The sequence below is a fragment of the Perissodus microlepis genome, chromosome 18, assembly GCF_051167445.1.
Source record: "Perissodus microlepis isolate ML-2025 ecotype Zambia chromosome 18, ASM5116744v1, whole genome shotgun sequence".
Lineage (NCBI taxonomy): Eukaryota > Metazoa > Chordata > Actinopteri > Cichliformes > Cichlidae > Perissodus > Perissodus microlepis.
The window spans coordinates 34,536,073-34,558,170 of NC_140478.1; the positions used below are offsets into that span (position 1 = coordinate 34,536,073).

Consider the following 22,098-nt stretch of genomic DNA (forward strand, 5'->3'; position numbering starts at 1 on the left):
CTTTGGATGTTCAGTTTAGTTATAATGACAGTTAAACAACTAAAATACTCGATTAAGTAGGTGAGAAAAAGTTACATTTACTGGATCAGTTTACGACCAAAATACATTTGAATGAATTACTGACATGGACACTTTGTGAATTTTAAAATTACTAAACAGTTCAGGCAAAATTTTACTAAAACCTTGAATTAAACTTGAAAGTTTTCATTTGAACTCCACTGTGACTGTGTACACAGGAAAAACTACAAAATAATGTTTGTTTGTTTGTTTTTTAAACATTGTGGACCGATCTGCATTTATTATTGCTAAATTTAAATATTTGTTACTATTTAATGATCATAATCTCATTTGAACATAGGTTTGATTTAGTGGAGTCAGTTGTTCCCATGCATCATTCTGTAAGTGTGAGAATGAACTAAGATTAGAAAATGTCAAAATATAAAATGTGATTTATTTTTATTCATTACAGCATCCTAAACTTTGCTGAACTTTTTGAAATATAAAATGAACTCGCTGGGTGTTGACTGTCATAACTCAAGAAAAGTTAAACTGGGCTGTCCCAGTTGAAACTAATTTTAACAGTTTAAACCAGTTTACCTGGGTCAGACTTGTTACTGCATGTTGTAATCACACATACCACACCCTGAATCATGTGATTGGCTCTTGGTCGCTCTGTAAGAATATTTCTTTAGCGCCTCCCTTCACAGATGTGTCTGTATCAGGATGGGTCTAAACAACATGGTGTAAATGCAGTTGCTGGTGAGCCTCATTTCCTGTAGGAGGTGAACAACAGCAGAGATCTGTTTCCCTTCAGAGCACAGAGGTTGTTTCTGTTCAGAGGAAGTGAAACTGTCTGACAGTCACTGAGAGACGGTGAAACGGCACAGCACATGAATCAAATGGATCAAACAAAATTCTGCTGTTCAGTCTGTTTGGATCTACTGAAGGATCCGGTGACTATTCCCTGTGGACACAGCTACTGCATGAACTGTATTAAAAGCTTCTGGGATGAAGAGGAAAAGAAGAAAATCTACAGCTGCCCTCAGTGCCGGAGGACTTTCACAGCGAGGCCTGTCCTGGAGAAAAGCACCATGTTAGCAGATTTAGTGGAGGAGCTGAAGAAGACTGGACTCCAAGCTGCTCCTGCTGATCACTGCTATGCTGGACCTGAAGATGTGGCCTGTGATTTCTGCACTGGCATGAAGCTAAAAGCTGTGAAATCCTGTCTGGTGTGTTTGGTCTCTTACTGTGAGAAACACCTTCAGCCTCATCATGATGTGGTTCAATTAAAGAGACACAAGCTGGTGGAGCCCTCCAAGAAGCTCCAGGAGAACATCTGCTCTCGTCATGATGAGGTGATGAAGATGTTCTGCCGTACTGATCAGCAGAGTATCTGTTATCTCTGCCCTGTGGATGAACATAAAGGCCACGACACAGTCTCAGCTGCAGCAGAAAGGACTGAGAGGCAGAGAGAGCTGGAGGTGAGTCGACAAAACATCCAGCAGAGAATCCAGGACAGAGAGAAAGATGTGAAGCTGCTTCAACAGGAGGTGGAGGCCATCAATCAGTCTGCTGATCAAACAGTGGAGCACAGTGAGAAGATCTTCACTGAGCTGATCCATCTCATCCAGAAAAGAAGCTCTGATGTGAAGCAGCAGATCAGATCCCAGCAGGAAACTGAAGTGAGTCGAGTCAAAGAGCTTCAGGAGAAGCTGGAGCAGGAGATCACTGAGCTGAAGAGGAAAGATGCTGAGCTGAAGCAGCTCTCACACACAGAGGATCACATCCAGTTTCTACACAACTACCCCTCACTGTCAGCACTCAGTGAGTCTACAGACTCATCCAGCATCAATATCCGTCCTCTGAGCTACTTTGAGGATGTGACAGCAGCTGTGTCAGAGGTCAGAGATAAACTACAGGACATTCTGAGAGAGGAATGGACAAACATCTCACTGACAGTCACTGAAGTGGATGTTTTACTGTCACAATCAGAGCCAAAGACCAGAGAAGGATTCTTAAAATATTCATGTGAAATCACACTGGATCCAAACACAGCAAACAAACACCTGTTATTATCAGAGGAGAACAGAAAAGCAACATTCAATTTATTTGGAAAGTCTTATTCTGATCATCCAGACAGATTCACTGGATCGTGGTCAGTCCTGAGTAGAGAGAGTCTGACTGGACGTTGTTACTGGGAGGTGGAGTGGAGAGGAGGAGTTTATGTAGCAGTCGCATACAAGAATATCAGCAGAGAAGGAGGGGGTAATGAATGTGTATTTGGATGTAATAACAAATCTTGGTCTTTAAATTTTTACAACAACAGTTATACATTTTGGTACAACAACATTGAAACTCCTGTCTCAGGTCCTCGTTCCTCCAGAGTAGGAGTGTACCTGGATCACAGAGCAGGTATTTTGTCCTTCTACAGCGTCTCTGAAACCATGACTCTCCTCCACAGAGTCCAGACCACATTCACTCAGCCGCTCTATGCTGGACTGTTGGTTTATTGTGTTGGAGCCACTGCTGAGTTGATTAAAGTGAAATAGACTGAAGTCTTTCATATTGTGGGTTTAAATCTGTGTTTTAGTTTCATTTCATTTTCTCTCCATCATTTCTGCACAGAGATCAGCTGTCAGTCAAACATTATGGGTGGTACCTCCACATCTTCTAGTTGTTCTCTTGATGTTTCTGAGTTTTTAAAGGAGATCTTTCCTGTGACTGTTTATGGAGGCTATCACTGCTCATCATCATTTTGATTTACTAAAATATTTCTCCACATGAAAATGTAAACTTCTCTATCCTCTAAATGTTTCTGGAATATTTGTATTGAAAAATGTCGACATTTCTCTTTATGAGTATGGCAGACCATGTGTGTGTGTTTGTGTTTGTTTTTGTCAAAATCATCAAACAAATGAGGAAAAACTGTGATTTTAATGAATGAATTCATATATTGTGTTGATGTTTTATTGTGTGAATAAACTGGAAGGTTTGACTATAAATCAAACTTTGAACAAAGTCTTTTCTTCTGTCTTCATTCCAGGATCTCACTCAAATCTGATGCAGAAAATATGAAACTAATCTGAGAGAATAACTGAAGCAGTTTTCCTCCTGAAGCATCACAAAGTTCAGAGTTCATGTTTAGAGCAGAAGATTCAGCAGTCGCTCTGTGACCTTTCAACTTTCTTCACTAAAACAGCTTCATTACAGAGAAACAAGTCACATTTTCTTCATGTTCTTAAGTCCTTTCAGATGTTTTTAATGGTCCTTGAATGCAGCATCAGTGTCGCAAGTTTAAAAGGTCACTTTCTGTTGTGTTCAAAGATTTCCTTCAGATATGGTCTTTAATCAGTAAAGCCAGTGATACAGCAGTGTCATTAGCTGTGTTATTGGCACCAGGCTGTGTTTATGTATGTATTTAATTCTGTCTGAGGATGTCTTCAGCATGAAATGATCATTTGCTCAGCTGCTATGTCTCATCTCTTATCAGACATTGGTTGGAACAGAGTTTTGTTGCTGACCATCTGACAAGAGGGTGAAGAAAAGCTTCAGGCTTCATTTGGACACTACGTTGGACAGAAGTCTCCACAAAAATGACTCAGAAACACAAATATTATTAATGAAAGTCCAAATGTCAAAAAGGGGTCATACATGATCCTGAGAAATGTCCTTGAACATTTGAACATGAGTCAGAGGGTTGTCAGGTTTCTACACTGCATCGTGGCATCAAGCCTGAGATGTCTGTGTAAACAAGTATGGAGGACACAAATGCACAGACGCAGTCGAGCTGTTTACTGCTGATGAGGAAGGAAAATAGTCTGTTGGATATTAAAGCAGCATTTATTAGAGTAAGAACAGATACTTGTGTCCTTCATTTGATCCCCGTCAATTTACAGAAGACTTAAGGACCCTTTGACTTCTAACATACAGCTGCATGTTTACAATTTTATTATTTATTGATTGATTTCTAGCAAAGCGAGACTTTACTGATTAAAGACATATAATCAGACATATTACTGTTACTCTCTGAAAAAGACTCACATAAAGCAGATTTATCACAAGCAAACATCAAGACACATCCTTCATGGCTTAAAGTTGCAGTGGGACTCTTTCGCCATCTGGTGGTTGTAACAGTTATGACAACTGTTCCTGCATATATGTCCCTCCTCAGTGTGAAGAAGACTGGACTCCAAGCTGCTCCTGCTGATCACTGCGTGTTCCTCCTGTGTCTAAAATCTATTTCCATTATGAATCAGGAAACTGTTTGCACCAATCATAAAGGCAATAAAATACGTCACACACTAAGAAATAACTAAAAGGAATTGTGGATTTCAAGGAGATTTTTCCCTCGTTTTTTGAAATCATAAGAATACAAACTAATGCAAGACTGTCATGTTTTCATAAGTTTGTAGAGACACTGTTCTGTTGTATTCTAGGACATCAGTCACCTTTTTAAATGCATGCTCGTCCTCCTCATCATCATCATCATCATCAGCACCCATGACCTCCTTTTAGTCTTTGCTTTGTTATTTTTCAGAGTTCAGGAGACGTTCTTATGGGATTTCCACAGTGTACAAGTACTGTTTAGACCCTTTACCTAAAAGAAAAGAGTAAAGTACAAAGTAGATTTACTCACTGCAGGAAAATAATGCCTCAATCTGATATATTGTCTTATATGACAAACTGAAAGTGATGCATCAAAGTGTAAGCAGCATTTTCCTGTTACAGCTGGTCTAGATGGAACTGATCTGATCTCCTTTATGTACAGGTAGATATCCAGTGGGTTTGCTAAGGGTCACAGATGAGGGGCTGTGTGAGATGTTTAATGGGAAAGGAAATAAAACCATTGTTCCAGACCTGCAGCTAAGATACTCGAGTATCTTCAAATATGAAGCTGAGTATTACTTCCATACTTTCCTCCACTGCTGATGACCTTGTTACCTGCTGCTCCCTGTTAATGATCAGCCTCAGTTCTGATAGTAAACTGTTGGCTCTCGTTCTGTCAGGTTGTTGCTCAGTGACGTCTTGTTTTCATTTTCCTTCTTCTTCAAATGTGTCTTCCTTTAACTCTTTGCTTTTGTTTCTTCTACAAACACCAAATGATACATGTGCTGCACCTCTGATGGTTTGTCAGAGAGCAGAACAATTTACATTACAGAGAATATTTTACAGTTGAACATAAACTTTCACTTTTTTCCTCTAAAGTGTGCTCACTGGTTTTTCCAGCTGCTGTGAGATGTTTCTGCCTGACTGTAAAGATGGAAATAAACACAGATGGAAACACTGAGTCAGAGTGTTGCTGCTGGTTAGTCAGTATATAGGGAGTGCAGAATTATTAGGCAAGTTGTATTTTTGAGGAATAATTTTATTATTGAACAACAACCATGTTCTCAATGAACCCAAAAAACTCATTAATATCAAAGCTGAATGTTTTTGGAAGTAGTTTTTAGTTTGTTTTTAGTTTTAGCTATTTTAGGGGGATATCTGTGTGTGCAGGTGACTATTACTGTGCATAATTATTAGGCAACTTAACAAAAAACAAATATATACCCATTTCAATTATTTATTTTTACCAGTGAAACCAATATAACATCTCCACATTCACAAATATACATTTCTGACATTCAAAAACAAAACAAAAACAAATCAGCGACCAATATAGCCACCTTTCTTTGCAAGGACACTCAAAAGCCTGCCATCCATGGATTCTGTCAGTGTTTTGATCTGTTCACCATCAACATTGCGTGCAGCAGCAACCACAGCCTCCCAGACACTGTTCAGAGAGGTGTACTGTTTTCCTTCCTTGTAAATCTCACATTTGATGATGGACCACAGGTTCTCAATGGGGTTCAGATCAGGTGAACAAGGAGGCCATGTCATTAGTTTTTCTTCTTTTATACCCTTTCTTGCCAGCCACGCTGTGGAGTACTTGGACGCGTGTGATGGAGCATTGTCCTGCATGAAAATCATGTTTTTCTTGAAGGATGCAGACTTCTTCCTGTACCACTGCTTGAAGAAGGTGTCTTCCAGAAACTGGCAGTAGGACTGGGAGTTGAGTCCAGTCCCAGTAGGACTGGGAGTTGAGCTGCATTTACTCCTTATGCAGCATAAGGAGTAAATACAGAATATTAACCAAAGTTGTGATTAAAACACCTTTTACAAATGCACAAAAAAACCCAAAAAAGAAATCTTTCTACCTTCTGCAAAGTTCATCGCCCCAGAAAAGACAAGAGCAGCAAATTCTCCGACACTGAAACCTGCAGCAGCGACACACATCTCAATGGCCTGTGTACAGCAGGAAACAAGTCAAAAAAAATAAAAATAAAAATGTAACAGCCTCCCGATTATGACCGATATATCATTTATGTCACTGATACATCCGTAACTGAAATTAACTCAGAACAATTTGTTTATTTTTTTAAATGGTCATTCAGAAGCAGAAGATTATTTACGGTGATGTTTTTGGTGGGAGTGAAACAACAATCTACCGATAAAAACAATAAAAACAAGATGTGATAATAAGAAATAACCACTGTTGGAAGCCTTATTTACTCTGTCGCCTTAATCAGGTGCAGTAATTAAAGTTGAAATGAGAAACTTTGCATTTGAAAGATGCTCTTCTACTGGGCACTCAAAATGCTTTCTTACAACAAGCATCATTCATCCACACCTTCATACATAATGTGCGCACATTTTAAATATAAATTAATATTACTGTAGCAGTATTTTTTTTTTTTTTATTAAAAAGATAAAATGGCCACATTTAAGAAGGCGGGACCTGCAGTTATTGTCCTTTTTCCAGACATTTATCTGGCACTTACTTTGGGGTTTTCTTGGTTGAGTCTCTCCACAGCAGCCAGGGAGGTGACAAACACCGCCGGCTGACAGTGAACCGTTTTCTGCAGCTCAAATTCAAATTTTATTTGTCACGTACACAGTCACACACAGTACGATATGCAGTGAAATGCTTAGACAACTGCTCGTGACCTAAAGAAAAAAAGAAAAGGCTATGAATAAGATAGGAAATAAATATGAAAATTAAAAAGGGGTAAATTTAACTGGGAAAGAATAAGATAAAATATATAAATTAAAGTTAAAAAAATAAAATAACTGTACAACAAAATACACAATACACAGTATAGAACTATATAAGAATGTATGAAGAAAGCTCGTCCTCGGGGCCCTCCAGACACAGAGACAGCAGGTCGTAACCCAGGATCTTCTGGGCTACGGTGAACATTTCTTTAACGTTGGGGTATTTCAAAAGTCCTCTGCCCATGCCCACAAACTGGCTGCCCTGACCGGGGAAGAGGAGCACGGAGCAGCCGCTGGGGTCTTTTTTGGGTCTCCGCTGAGGCTCGCTGTTCGGGGGAGAAGCGGGGGCTTCAGCCGGAGGAGGGTAATCTCCAGCCGTGGAACCGGGCTTGTTGGTGGACAGCGTCCTGCTCAGAGAGACCAGCGACCTGACCTTCCCTCTGGAAGATGCTGCCATCCTGACTGCCACTGATGCCAACATGAGCTGTTCCTCATCCAACGACGTGTCTGCGGATGAAATAAGACGCACAGCCCGCCCGGACAAACTGTAATCACCGAAAGAGTCAACTTTGCTTGAACTCAACTCTGACATCTGCTCGGCATGACACCTCACAGGGAGACGCCATGTTGTTTATACGGAGTTTATTCTCGTCTTCTTCCGGTTGACGTTCAGGCTCTTTCACGCTGCAGCGCCACCTCAGGTCAAAGTATGTCATGCTCTAATGTATCGTGTTTTTCTTTTCTGTGCTTTAATTTGTCTACAAAGTGAAAATAACTATAAGAGCTTTTAAGTATACACAGACATGCGCTTCTTAAATTTAGCTTAATTGGCTCCAGAGGTAGGAAGTAAAAAAGTAAAAAAAAACTTCCTTGCTGTACTTAATTTTTACTCCCTACATTTTTAAACAAATATCTGTAGTTTCCTCTCCGTATATTTTCAAAACAAACTCGTTACTTTGGGTTTAACGCATTTGGGGGAAGTTAATATTTCACGTCACTGCAGGCCTTCAAACAATGAGATTTGAGCCTAAACAGTGACACATGAAAGGCAGTCGCGTTTTAATCAGTAGAGATGAAAGAGCAAACCATGTACCGTAGTTTTGATTTATTTATTTTTAGCACAACACCAGAACAACCCCACGTGCCCATAATTTGCGGTACTTCAGAAAAAAAGGAGTGAACATAAAAGGGAGTAAAATGTTGTGGCAGGTAATTTCAAATGCAGCATTTCTATCACCTCAACAAACACTAACTGTGTCACAGTGTGTTGCTAGCTAAAGCTCCACTTGCTGTATTTCACAGGAAGAGAAAAGAATGAGAGCTAACTTCACTCAGAGATATAGAAAGAAAGAGAAAGAAACCAGGCTGTATTTAAAGGTAAGGACTGCTTAGTGATATTTGATAAAATGTAATTGTATTTTAACAGGGACATAAAGTGCTTGTCTTACTCCCTTCTTCTAGCTCGAAATTACTTGCCAAGTGGTAAGGACCGTTCATGGTCACACGGTGAGAACATTGGTGTTGACTATGAAGAGATATGGTCAGACAGGGGAGGGGCCAGTCAGATTTATCAACTCAACCTCCTTAAAGCATGGAGAGAGGCTGAAACCAATCTCTGGTGAGCCCGGTTAAGGAAAGAGATGAGTTGGTGCCTGAGATGCCAAATTCCAACATCCTCATTCCCGCCATTGAGATAACACTCTCACACAGGCCCAGAGAGCAGATGTTGCTGCATTGCAGATGTGTTATACCCCCTGCCCAGCCGAATGACTCTCAAAAAGAAAACTTTGCAGAAAATCAATGTGATCGCTTGGATCACTGGAATTATCATCTCGATATCTCTTGTCCTTCTTTCATTTCAGACGTCTTGAAAACAAGTTTTAACAAAGTCCTGGAGAAGTGCCCAATGCTGGAGGACCTCCTGCTTTACCCCTGGCTCAGATAAACTCCTCTCTGACACAAACACACACGCATACTGAATTCACATCTTGCCATACAAATGTGATACAGTAACCAACTTTCTTTCTTTCAGAAAAAAAGAAAATTGGGAGATTCAAAATTTTCCTCACAGTAATGTTTGCATCAGTCTATCAGATGAATCCCCTCCAAGTCCAATATTTACATCAGTTACAGTGATAATGCTTGGTGTCTACTTTCAGCCACCGCAGTAGAATGCCAGGAATGAATCTCATTGAAATTGTAGTTGCATTTGCTATTTAATTTAATTGTCATGGATGATACACAGACAACCCAACAGCAAACAGAGGAAAACAATGGGCTTAAATACACAGAGGGATAAATGAGGGAATAAGACACTGGATGAGAGCACAGCTGCGAGAAATCACAAACAACAAGACCATGGGGAAGGAAAACTGAAAACACTAACATAGTCTAAGGAGCTTAGAAAGAAAACGTCTGGACTTCTTTAAGTTGCTTGAAGACGTTCAAGCAAAGTTTAAGTTCTTTTCTTCCAAGAAGGTGAAACATCTTCAAGCAACTTCAAGTCCAAACGCTTTCTTTCCAAACTCCTTAGACTACGATGACCTAGATGACTGAGAACCTTCACAGACATGAAAACACTAACATAGCACCCAAGACTATCAAAGTAAAACAGCAAACAAGAGACTTTTACAAAGACACAGAGTTGACACAGAGACATGACTGACTGGGGAGAAATTGGGGAACATGGAAACAAGAGTGACTAGACATGACACGTGGGACACAGGGGCAAGGCAAAGTAACAGAAACCTAAAGCCTAAGAATATAACACAAGAAGAAAACAATAAAGAGAACCAAAAACATACATAAGAATAATCAATGAATATAAATGAACAAACACAAAACACTGGGTCACAGACTCAGTACCATGACAGTTAAATGTACAATAATAAATACTTTAAATCAGATGACAATGTAGCTGACACTGTGTTTATTAGTGTGTGGTCAACCACAAATCTTCATACTGTCATCCATACATGAGGTCTTTATACAAACGATGAAAGATAATGAAAGAAACTGTTTAATTGATGTGAAATGATTGAATTATATGAAATATTATGGCTTTATCTGCCAGTGTGTTTTTCTGTAAACTACTTTGAACTACTGGCAGTCAGTGAAGTCACTGAAAGGCAAGATTCTATGTTGTGTTGCCGTAGTTTCCAGAGTTTACTTATAAAGCTCACTAACAGAATTCAGTTAGAAAAGTCAAGCATTTGAAGGGCGCACATTTGAAGGAATATTAACTCAATATTAACTCATTACGGTTTACATTTTTGAGTTTAAAAGTTCTCCGAAATTACAATGAAAAAGGAAACAAGAAAAATTACCACTCCAGCCGATAAGAAAGATTCAGGAGATCAAGGTAAGTAAAATAATAAAATCAAATCCTGGTAAAATCCAAATCCTAGAAATGTTGACACTGTGTGAATCATTTTTGGAGCAATTGAATCATATGTTTGATTGAAAATAGCTTTAATACAAGATGTCTAATCAAAGAAAGGTTACCGGTCTTTTGGTAAAATAATGTAATAAGTTTATTCTTGGACTCAACAGTAAAAACAGACCAACAAGTGTCATCAAGATCTAAGACTTAGTAAACCTAGTATCAATTCGCACTGGTCAGTTTTTTTATCCCAAGAATAAACTTGTGATAATTTAAGCAAAAGCAATTTCAAATTCTTTGCCAAACTGCTTCCAGTCCTGATGTCGGGGACTCTTTTTCACCACTGTGTTGTTGTCGTTTATAGATTGTAAGAGGAGGACTGCTAAAAGAAAGGCCAGTCCTGAAAAGAAGACCCCAATAAAAAGGAGGAGGGTCGCTGAGCAGGCTGGTCCTTCCACCAGCTCAGATGTGGTCAGAGGAGTGAAGCGCAAGGTTGTGCAAGATGAAGAGGGCACAACAAAGAAAGCAAAGAAGGCTAAACTTCTCGACCATATGAGCGGTGACAAGGAGCAAGCATCCTCCTCGTTGGACTCTGGTAAAGGTAGGCTAATTAGTTGAATAAGGGGGTAGATTAAGTGTGCTTGCTAGGTTTAAGATATTAGTGTTTAGTGTTTGTGTCTATCATCCAGTGAGCTGATGTGCTTTTGGTGTTTTCCACATCTCCAGACTTGAACAACAAACAGGTGTGCGCAAAAAATGGCAAAAGAAAGGCCGCGGGAGACAACAGAGAGTCACCCAAGAAAAAAAAAAGGAATGTGGACCAGGACAAAAAATCAGTGGCAGACCAAAAACGTAAGTAGCAAGCAGCTTGGGTTTTATATTCAGGGGAAGGGCAAAAGGAACATTTAGGCTACAGAGGAGAGTAATTTGTGTCACAGCTATAATAAAACAAGATTTGTTGTTTTGTCTGTTCAGGTGAATTCCAAGCCAGATATGTGGAGGAGCACCAGCTCGGAGAAGGAGGCTGCGGAGCAGTGTTTGCTGGCTACCGGCTAGAAGATCGTTTTCCAGTAAGTGTTCAGATGATGGTAGTAAGACAGGCAGTAACGCAGATAATGGATAATATCGTAAACTGAGACGTCTGCTGTGTTTCCACCTTTCATTATGTCATACTGAGGAAATGCTCACCAATGCTCTGTGTCTTCTAGGTTGCCATCAAACACATTCCCAAAAATAAAGTCTACTGCAAAGTGGCGGTAAGCGTCCAACACTTGAATCAGTTTTACATTACTGGATTGAATGCGGCGTTCCTCATCATCCACTTTGTTGTAATATTTCAGGATGAAAGCGGGAAGAAGCTCTCAGTGGAAGTGGCCATTATGGTTAAACTTGCAGGTGAAGCAGAAGGGTCAGTGGGAATATCAGCACCTGTGTCCTTGCTGGAGTGGTTCGACCTTGGCAAAGAGCTGATCCTGGTGCTGGAGAGACCTGTCCCCGCTGTGGACCTGCAAAAATACAAAGCAGAAAATGGAAGAACTTTAACAGAGGACAAGGCCAAGGTAGGTTGACTGGAAGAGCCTTAGACTGTACAGCATTCAATCAAGGCAGAAAAGCATTAACTCATTATTGTGTTTTTCATCTTTTCCAGGTCATTCTGAAGCAACTAGTTGATGCTGTAAAGGAACTTGAGGATAAACACATCTTTCATCGGGACATCAAGGGACAAAACATTCTGATTGAGACCGGCTCAGATGTGCCTCGAGTTCGCATCATTGACTTTGGACTGAGCTGCTTTGTTAAACAGCGATCTCTGTATCGCATCTTCTATGGTAACATATTCTGCTCCTGCTTTTCACAGATGTAACAATTTGTGTCTTTTGTTTTAGAAGAAATTGCAATTGTGTCTGTTTGTTAGGCACTCCTCTTCACATCCCTCCCGAGTGGTACATTAGGAGCTGCTACAGGTGTGGACCCACCACGGTGTGGCAAATGGGAGTGGTGTTGTATGAAGCGCTTCATGCACGATACTTTAGTACCGCGAGGTTCCTCACAAAGAAACTGAGCATCAAGAAGCGTCTGTCCACAGGTAAGAAAACTTCACACTTCCAGATTCACTGATGCCTTGGATCACTAGAACTATCATCTTCATCTTTTTGATCTTTTCTTTCTTTCAAGAATGCCGGAATTTCTTGGACGCATGTTTAGCTATAGTCCCGGAGAAGCGCCCAACACTGGAGGAGCTCCAGCTTCACCCCTGGCTAAGATAACACACACAAACACACAATTCACACCTTATCATATAAGTAAGATACATTGTAGTAACTTCCTTTCTTTTTTCTGTTGGACAGGAATAGATAGAATGGGTCAATCTTAAAAAATAAATAAATAAAAATTTAGCTTTTTTGGAGTTCCTGTAACCCCCCCAGCCATCCCAGGAAAGGGGATCTCTCTTTGAATGGGCTTTCCCGAGGTTTCTTCCCATCGATCTGGCCCCCTGGGGAGTTTTTCCTCGTCTTCATAGAGAGCTTGGGCTGGGTCAGGAGCTCCATCAAAACTGTCTTTATTTGATGACTTTAATGTCATCAAATAAAGATGTGTTTTACTTAAAGTAAAATTTGATCAAAATAAAACTTGTTTAATTCATCTTTGCTGAGGATTCTCCTTCATTACTATTTTGTTTTGTTTTTTTGTTTTGTTTTTTTTTACCCATGGTGCATTTTGACAAATAAGAAAACTGAATCAGGTTAAAGTGTGCACAAAGACAGTCACACTGCAAATGATCTGAAGACTTGCATCTGTTGCTCTAACCCCCAACTAGTTTAGACAGATTTCCTGGTTCTACCAGAGGTTTTTTCCTTCAAGAAGGGAGTTTTTCCTTCCCACTGTTGCTGAGTGTTTGCTCATAGTGGGTTGTAAAAGCATAAAAGTTAATAAGAGGCATTCATAGCAGAGTTATCACAGCGGGAACTATATAGTTTAAGTGTACAATTTCTACAGGACGAATTATAACTTCATTATGTATAAAAGCTCCTGTGGATAATTACTCCTATTTGTAACTTTACACAAGAGAAAGTTTGCTGTCACACTATTTATAACAGGTTGGATTTTGTCCTCTGAGTTGAGCCTTTGGTTGCAGTTTATTGAAGAATTTCCTCTAAAGTAGCTGTTGATAAAGATTTAAAGTCCTGTTTATATACAGAAATATGCTTTAGTTCATGTTTTTTTACATGTCTGCCTCAGTGGATCAGTAGAAGATCTGGCACAGGAAACTAGATGATGAAAAAAGGGTACGAATACACATATATATCTATATCTATATAGATACAGATATATACACACACACACACACACAGGTTGCAATGTAGTATTTTCATTTTTTCTTAGCATTTCTTTAACGTCTTGGTGCAAAAGAATACCTGCATTTGTGTGTAAAGAAATGTTACATATATACTAAAAACAGTTGGAAAAAAGAACTACAAATTTGGAAAGGAATTTATTCATGTTCTTACTCATAGATGGAGTACATGGTTTAAAAAACACTGAGGAAACAGATATGAGGCGGCTGTATCAACATAAAAACATTAATACAGTTAAAAATGAATAAAAAGTTGCACGCTTAAACTTATTTCTCTACAGTTTGTACAATTAATCCATGTAACAATAGGTTCTCTCTTAATATAGTAGTTAATTAAAATATCTTTACATAAAAATACATTTTTAAGTACTCTCCGGTGGAAGTCTGTTGTGGCTTATGTTTCTAAATGACACAACCATAAAGCAGCCCACAGAATATACAAATATGTCTTTGATAAGTGAATGTTGGCTCCCACAATGGCCTGTTAAGTTATTGCAAAAATAATTTACTGCATAATATGTCAGATTAGAACATGTTATAAGCACAAAACTGAAGGGGAAACAATAAAAACAAAAATTAAAAAACAAATACTAAATTAAGTTAAAGGATATTTCTTACTATACTATATAATTGTATAATGTTGCGTTTGATTGCAAAAGAAAACCCACCAAGAAAAAAAGAAAGAAAGAAAAAGAGAGAATAGAGTTTGATTTATTCAAAACACATTCTTTTCTTTTATTTAAGCTGTAGCGAGATTCAAATGGACAAAAGAGAAAGAAAAATATTACAGATTTGTTTTATTAATCATGAATAAACTTTATTATACACAACTCTAAATTTCAGTTGGTCTTAGTCAGATGTGTTTTTAATTAAATCCTGCAACACTGTGCTCGCTGCCATCACTTTATATCTTAGTGTGCAATTCAAATATATACTTATTACAATATTTTTCCCCCTTAACTCTCAACTCGCGTTTTTAAAATGTCTGTGATCATATTTGTCCGTTGACTTCTGTCTGGGCCTCGAACGATTCATCAGACAGGTTGGCAGCCTCCAACTGATGCTCCAGACTTTCATCATCGCCTCTATTCTGATCAACTCTTATCTTAAACTTAGTGATGAACTCATTACTGGCCAGCGCGCCCTCCTTTTTAGGGCATGTGGGCTTTGATAACAGCCGGCTTTCCAGTCGCTCTGCAAAGAAAATTCACAAAACATTTCTTATTTGGTAAGCTTGTTAACAAATTTTAGTTCAGTTTTGCTGAAAGTTATAGCATGCATCAGGTAAGAAGCAATTGGTTTTTAAAAAGCATATACATTCCCCAAAACATTTTTATTATGTGCATTTTGGAGAATAAAAGATTGTACACAATTTCCCTTTTTAAAGTAAAAAGATTATTAAGTCTAATTCTTACTTATTCAGTAGATTAAAGTATTGAAACATCATTATTCATAAAATATGCACATTACAAAATTAAAGTTATTCAAAAATTACTCAAGTACTTACTCCAATACTCACATTATTCAAGTAAATTTAATTTTTGCCAATGTAATGTCACATAAAATCTTAATCTGAATAAGGGATTTGAACCCCACTGTCACGGCCAGGGGATCAGCAGGCCGCTGACTAGTAGTGTTCTCTCTCTTGCTCTCTCTCTCTCTCTTGCTCTCTCTCTCGCTCTCTCGCCAGGGCGGAACTCATGGTGGGTTCACGCCCTCGGCCCACGCCCCTCTGAAGAGGAAACACCTGGGCCTCATCAGTGCAGCCAGCATTTAAGCCAGGGAGTGGCTTCTACTCATCGCTGGATCGTTGTGTGTGACTCGCGTCAGTGCAGCCCGGCTCTGAGCAAGTTCTCTTTTGCTTCCCTGTGCAAAACCTCTAACGTGTGTTTCCTTCTGTACATAGATCCCCTGGACCCGACTCTGCATTCCCCGAGCGGATTCCCTTTTTGTGTGAGTGTTTGGAGAGAGAGTCAGAAGAGGAGCAAGTGTCTTTTCCCTACCTGGATTTCCCCGGAGCCTTTTCCCTGTCACCGCTTTGTATATAGCACTATCCCCTGCACTGTTTGTATATACACCTGGTGGAACTGTAATAAATACTGACTGTGCCTCTGAGTCCTGCGTGTGAGTCCTCAAGCGAACCGTGACACCCACACAGATGAGAGCTTAGCAGTGAAGCTCTCTCTTAAAATTTGAGTTATAAAGTCAGAAGTTATCACTGACAGAGATCCATGTTCTTTTAACATAAGAAAGAATATTTGCTGAAATTGACATTAATCCAAGCCCTTAAAACGCCATTTTGGATTAAGCATTTCCTTTTAGAAAAGTCTTCAATGAGCAGGAAGCTCCAGTACTGAAAAAGAAGCCAACATCAACTGCTAAACGTGCTAAAAGTAAGTAAGTCCCCGTAGACTCCTATGATCAAAACACATACAGTATAAAAGTTATAGGTTACAGATCTGAAAAGTAAAACAAATGTCAAAGTGCAAAAAGACTTATGGTCCCATAGAAGTCTATTCCATTTGCCTGGAATTAGGTGAACACCTTTGTGACAAATTTAATGGCTCAGTCATTTGTTTCATGTCATATTTAATAAAAGACTGACATGGTGGCATGTTGAATTGTCCATTTCGCACATATTTGGTCATTCTAAGCGTCAGAAGGGGAAAGATCATTCTGGGAATGCCTACTGGCGAAGGACGTGTGACTGACAAGTCCAGTGTGTGAAGTTTAACTACAGTCTAAGGAGCTTGGAAAGAAAAGCATCTGGACTTCTTTAAGTTTCTTGAAGATGTTTCACCTCTCATCTGAGAAGCTTCTTCAGTTCAGAATTTCTTCAGAGAACTGAAGAAGCTTCTTGAATGAGAGGTGAAACATCTTCAAGAAACTTAAAGAAGTCCAGATGCTTTTCTTTCCAAGCTCCTTAGACTACGATGACCTGAACGACTGAGAACCTTAACAGACAGTTCTTCCCTTCATTCATCATACCTGATTTCAAAACACCAAGATGGCAGTCGTGAAAACACTCATCTTGAGTCTTCATGGGACTACGGTGAGATCAGTTATGCCTCTTATGATGCTGTCCCAGACTTCAAAGCAGTATAAAACATGTTTGCAGCCTGTAACAACTGTGCATGCGGTTATTTTTCATTTTAAGATTTCCGTGTTTAAATCATAATAAGATTTAGTTTTCATTTTAATTAACTTGAGGTGAGTCAGATTCTTTCATTCAAGTCACTGAATGAATCTCTTGACATGTTTGGGGGTAGGTGCCTTTTGTAGCATTTTAATGCAATTATCTGACAGATTATATGGTCTACACTGTTATTAACTATACTAACACTCTGTTCCAGAAGTCTGTGCTGCAAAGAGGCAAAGTGAATACGGCACCTGCAGGAGTAATGGGGGTCATCAGTCGGTTCAGCTGGATGTTCCAGTGCCGTACATGTTGACTGGCATTCCTCAGCCTCTCCTGAACCTCCTGGAAACAAAAATCATGCAGGCATCCTCATCAGTGTTGTTTTAGAAGAGCACTAAATAAGATGCTGCTCACAAAGCCAGTCAAAACAAACTTGTTCACCTCCAGACGCTGGTGGCTTCTTTGGCGAGATGCCTGCAGATCCTGGAGCTCCTGAGAGGCAGAGTTGAGGGCTGAGGGGGTGTCCTCATCGGGACTGCCATCTGACAGCTCCTGTATGGGGCTGAGGTTTTGCATTGTACGTTGCTGCTCCTGTAGGAGCTGGAAATGTTTCCTCTTTTCATCTTCAGCCTGCAGCAACCTGAAGGAGGGGAAAAAGGGAAGAAGCAACTGAAAATGTTAATACTTCTCATGGATATATCAGATCTCCATCACAAATAAAATAATAAAGGGCCATAATAAGAGTTAGAAATCCATTGTTACCGCTCAAGCTCCAGTCTGGCCCTCTCCTCCTCCAGCCGAGCCTGGATCTCCATATTAAGGGCAACTTCCAGCTGCTGCTGTGTCAGCTCCAGCTCCCTGATCCTCTTCTTCTGTTGTTCAGCCTCCTTTTCCTTCACCTGCATCTCAGCCTGCATGCTGTCTTTTATCTATGCACACACACAGCTACATAAACAGATGCACCAACAGAGCGGTATAAACTGACCTATTCCTGAATCACCTTTTCCTGGACTGTCATAACCATTTTTCCAAATCATTAAAGACTAGGTTGAAGCCGTTGTTATGTTTTATTGATTGTTTGGCTTTAGGTTTTCCAGTTTTCCAGCTGCTGCTGTTTAATGTTTGCCTGGGAAAAGAAATTTCAGTTAGTGTGGGAAGTTTGGTTAAGCTGGTGGAAAACAATACTGTTACACTGACCTTTTGGATAAGATTGTCTTACCTGTGGTTTCTCTGATGTGCACGACAAAACAGTCTCCAGGCAGCTTGAGTGCCCATTTAAAGGTTCCTGGTGGTACCAAGTGATTGAAGAGAGGATTGAAAAGCCATATTAGTTTATTGTAGATTGTAGTCAGTTGGCCAAGCTTGTAATGAAAAACGGTTCATTACTCGAAGCTTTCATCACAGTCCTCTTTGGTGACATCTGGTGGACAAATATATGAAGAGCAGCTTGAGTCTGCAGCTTATAATGAACTGCTTCATTATGATCGTCCACTCTGCAGAGCTGACAGCTTGTGTTTGATGTCATGTGACAGTTCTGTGTGATATTGGGCTGATATGTTGCTTTGAACATGAATTTTTGGGGGGTGAAAAAATTATGTTATCATCAATCAATCATGTGGTCAGAAGAATCTGTGCTTACCTTGCAGGAATGTTTTAAATTTACAGATTGGGAAGTTTTTATTCAGTCTTGATGCTTTGGTGGATGTTAGCTCATATGCAGTTTTTTGTAAAGACATGATTATACCCCTTAAGCGTGCTAAAGTGTACCCTAACAATAAGCCATGGGTCACCAAATGCATCAAATCCTGTTTAAGGAAAAAGAGACAGGCTTTTAAAGAGGGGGCTGTTACTGACTTTCAGGCAGTCACCAAAGACTTGAAAATCGAGCTCTTGAAAGCAAAACAGATCTACAAAAACCTTCTTGAAAGCAAATTTGCTGCAAAAAATTTTGGGTCTGCCTGGACTTGTATGAAAACCATATCAGGGTTTCAAAATCCCCAGAGCAGCAGTCAGATCATTGTAGACAGTTTTAAGTCAGACAGAGATGTGAATATGCTTTATGCTCGTTTTAGTTCTTCTGAACTGAAACAGAAACTGAAAGATACTCAACACTTCATCACTGAACTCAGCGATGTCCAAAAGGCCTTTCATACAGTTAATGTGAACAAGAGCCAGGGCCCTGATAACATTAGTGCCGCCTAATTAAATCTTGCGATAAAGAACTCAGTCCTAAATTTCAGGTTATTTTTAATAAATCCTTTCAAATACAAAATGTGCCCTCGCTTTGGAAGGAAGCTGTCGTCGTTCATGTCCCTAAATCTAGTCGTCCAAACGTCCTGAATGACTTCAGGCCTGTTGCCTCACCTGAGTTGTCATGAAAGTCTTTGAAAAAATCATCAGAAATGTGATTATGGAAGAGATTGAATATCAGCTGGATCCAATGCAGTTTGTGTACAGGCCCAACAGAGGAGTGCAGGACGCGCTTTTGACTCGACTAAATCTGATTCTTAAACATGCAGAGAGTAAAGGGACTTTTGCAAGACTTCTTTTCATTGATTTTTCTTCGGCTTTTAATACAATACAGCCCCATATTTTAATTAAAAGACTTTTAGAAGAGTTTGAAATCAGGAAAAACCTGGTTTGCTGGATTTTAGATCTTTTAACTGACAGGTCACAAAGAGTGAGAATAAATGGGGTTCTGTCTGACCCAGTGTTCTCCTCCACAGCTTCTCCTCCAGGGTGTCTCTTATCGCCCTTATTATTCATTCTCTTTACAAACATGTGTCAGAGCAGATATGAAAACAGGGCCATCATTAAATTTACAGATGACTTTGTTATTGTCAGCTTACTGAAAGAGGGTGAAACTCACCACGGTCCAATCATTGATGACTTTGTTCAGTGGTGGGAGGAGTCTTATCTCCAATTGAACATATCTAAAACAAAAGATATGGTTATTGATTTTAGGAAACAACAAAATGGGCACAGAGTCACTTTAATTAAAGGTCAGAAAATAGAGCAAGTGCAATCATAGAAATATCTTGGGACCATAATCAATGAAAAACTGAACTTTTATTGCAAATCGGTCTGTAAAAAGGGTCACCAGTGCCTTTACTGCCTCAGGAAACTTGCTCATTTCCACATCAAGCGAAAGATTTTAACTTTGTTTTCTTGTTCTTTTATTGAGTCTGTTTTATCTTTTTGTTTGGTGGCATGGTTCAGTCAGACCTCTGTCACAGAGAAAAATTGACTGAATTAGTTAGTGAGATGGTCCAGTCGTCTGATAGATGAGTCACAGGCCTGTTTAGACTCCCTGTACTCTAAACAGGTCCCACAGATGGCTTAATCAATCCTTAAAAATGGTTCCCATCCTCTACGGGGTGGATTTAGCTTCTTTCTTCAGGACGGAGGTTTCTAGTTCCAAGATGCAGGACAAAGCATTATAAAAACAGCTTTGTCCCTGCTGCTGTCACTGAACTCAATAAGAATTGTTTTTGATTTGATTCACTTTGTTTAATTACTAAATATGTGTTTTGTCAGGTTTCATTAGGTGTGTGTGTTTGTGAAGGGAGGCCAAATGCTATCATTGTTCTGTAAAGCACAGTGGGTACCTGTGGGTATAAATAAAGTAACCTTAACTTAAAGCTTATAGGAGGTTGTGAGGTCACTGCCTCCACCTGATTATGTAATTAACCAGCAGACTGGTACATTTATATATAATATACTATAAGTTATATCATTATAATTATGTGTATATCATATTTCTAAACCAAGCCTCAGCACAGCGTTTCTGAAGCAGTGTGTTGATTTTTTGACACATGTGCCGGAGCTTCAGCTTCAAACGGGCCGTCACCATCAGAGTTGCTGGAACCATGTCCCACTACTGGCTACTCTGTTTTATTCTGTGTTAAGTTTTTGAATGTGAATTTTCTGTGTTAAGAATAACAAAGAAAATGTAATGAAGTGATTTTAAAGTTTAAAGTTTGTGTTAAATCTTGTAAATCAGAGAGAGAGAGAGAGAGATGAGGTGTGGGTGGACATCAGATGATCAAATGTCAACAACCTGATTGGCCCAAGTGTGCAGATGTGACGTCCAGTGAGGGAAGGGGGGAGAAAGGGTGAGCAGGTATAAAAGTGAGGTGAAGAAGAGATTCGGGGTTCTTCCCTTTTGTCCTCTGTGAGATGAGCAGTTCAGAAGTTTGGATCTAAGAGGCTCACAGTTAAAATTCCAGCAGAGACACTAAAAGGAGAACCACAGTCCAACCTGTGAATGTTTTTAACCCTTTGTGAAACAACAAAGGCATAAATATGATCATATAAATATTATCTACTGGGTCAGACTCATAGGATCAGGGATTAGAACTCCTTTTATCAGAGAGATGAAATCTACTTCCTGTACAGGGTTTTTTTGTGGGCCTACCGATCGACAGAAACTAGAGTCAATAAAAAAACTGGACATTGGCTCAATGTGTGTGTGGCACAGGGAAACAAGGACTGAGCGCTGTGTAGTCCCACATAAAGTCAGACACCTGGTCACCCTAGGTGGACCATGGCATGGTCTATATGGAGGATACAGACACTGCTGAAAACATGACTCTGTCTGGTTTAGATGATAAAATGTCTTTACTTTAGGAGGCTGTGGCTCAGAGTACATTCACATAATGCCTTTGAATAAATGTAAAAAGCTTGTTTTTCTCCTGCTTTGATTTCTTTGTCCAGGTAGAAATTCTGCTTTTTGCCTCTAAAATCTGAAACAGTTTGAAACAAAGTTTGGCGCTCTAATCCTCTCTGTGTTTGTCCTTTGGTCAGATGGTGATATTGAATGAAATATTCCAGTATTCAGTAGCTCAGCAGCTTTGTAACATGTGGTTTTGCACACTGTTCAAACCTCAGATGTTTGTGTAAACAAGTGTGGAGGACACAAACTCACGGGGGGAGGAACGACATTTACTGTTGATGTGTCTGACATTTAGTCTCCATGAGTTCTCATGAGACTGAAGAACTCTGATCTCTAACATGCAGCTGTATGTTTTGAAATTATGTGTCTCATTCTCTGGACTTTACTAGACAACGAGTGAAGAACATGTAACGAATATCATCTTTAAAGTGATGAATAATAACTCTGCCTCTGTGTCTTCATAAAAAGATCGTACTTCTGAAAGGTCAGAGGGCAGCATCCACTCTGGTTTT

General features: G+C 39.5%; 3 protein-coding genes across 3 annotated transcripts; 2 read left to right on the top strand and 1 right to left on the bottom strand.

Annotated features, from left to right (window-relative positions):
- Positions 1 to 845: 845 nt before the first annotated feature.
- LOC146368745 (tripartite motif-containing protein 16-like) lies at positions 846 to 2,979 on the top strand. Its single transcript, XM_084911785.1, has one exon. The coding sequence runs from the start codon at positions 891 to 893 to the stop codon at positions 2,547 to 2,549; it is 1,659 nt and encodes a 552-aa protein (XP_084767911.1). The 5' UTR covers positions 846 to 890; the 3' UTR covers positions 2,550 to 2,979.
- A 4,672-nt stretch (positions 2,980 to 7,651) lies between these two features.
- On the top strand, positions 7,652 to 14,822 carry LOC146368746 (serine/threonine-protein kinase pim-2-like). The gene is made up of 11 exons (XM_084911786.1): positions 7,652 to 7,742; positions 8,338 to 8,412; positions 8,898 to 10,396; positions 10,782 to 11,018; positions 11,144 to 11,269; positions 11,393 to 11,487; positions 11,626 to 11,673; positions 11,758 to 11,976; positions 12,066 to 12,246; positions 12,333 to 12,503; positions 12,593 to 14,822. Exons 3-11 carry the CDS (start codon positions 10,336 to 10,338, stop codon positions 12,682 to 12,684), a joined length of 1,230 nt encoding a protein of 409 aa, XP_084767912.1. The 5' UTR covers positions 7,652 to 7,742; positions 8,338 to 8,412; positions 8,898 to 10,335; the 3' UTR covers positions 12,685 to 14,822.
- On the bottom strand, positions 14,451 to 17,935 carry LOC146368747 (differentially expressed in FDCP 6 homolog). Its single transcript, XM_084913581.1, has 5 exons — positions 17,912 to 17,935; positions 17,674 to 17,840; positions 17,353 to 17,551; positions 17,163 to 17,253; positions 14,451 to 14,966 (listed from the first exon to the last, which is right to left on the bottom strand). The coding sequence occupies exons 1-5, from the start codon at positions 17,933 to 17,935 to the stop codon at positions 14,764 to 14,766; spliced, it is 684 nt and encodes a 227-aa protein (XP_084769707.1). The 3' UTR covers positions 14,451 to 14,763.
- Positions 17,936 to 22,098: the final 4,163 nt, after the last annotated feature.

Coding starts and splice junctions, on each gene's coding strand:
- LOC146368746 (XM_084911786.1), top strand. CDS start 10,336: ATGAAAAAGGAAACAAGAAAAATTACCACTCCAGCCGATAAGAAAGAT. Junction 11,019..11,143: donor CTCGTTGGACTCTGGTAAAG/GTAGGCTAATTA, acceptor CCACATCTCCAG/ACTTGAACAACAAACAGGTG. Junction 12,504..12,592: donor CAAGAAGCGTCTGTCCACAG/GTAAGAAAACTT, acceptor CTTTCTTTCAAG/AATGCCGGAATTTCTTGGAC.
- LOC146368745 (XM_084911785.1), top strand. CDS start 891: ATGAATCAAATGGATCAAACAAAATTCTGCTGTTCAGTCTGTTTGGAT.
- LOC146368747 (XM_084913581.1), bottom strand. CDS start 17,935: ATGGTTATGACAGTCCAGGAAAAG. Junction 17,254..17,352: donor GAAGCCACCAGCGTCTGGAG/GTGAACAAGTTT, acceptor TTTTGTTTCCAG/GAGGTTCAGGAGAGGCTGAG. Junction 14,967..17,162: donor GACCCCCATTACTCCTGCAG/GTGCCGTATTCA, acceptor TTTTCTTTGCAG/AGCGACTGGAAAGCCGGCTG.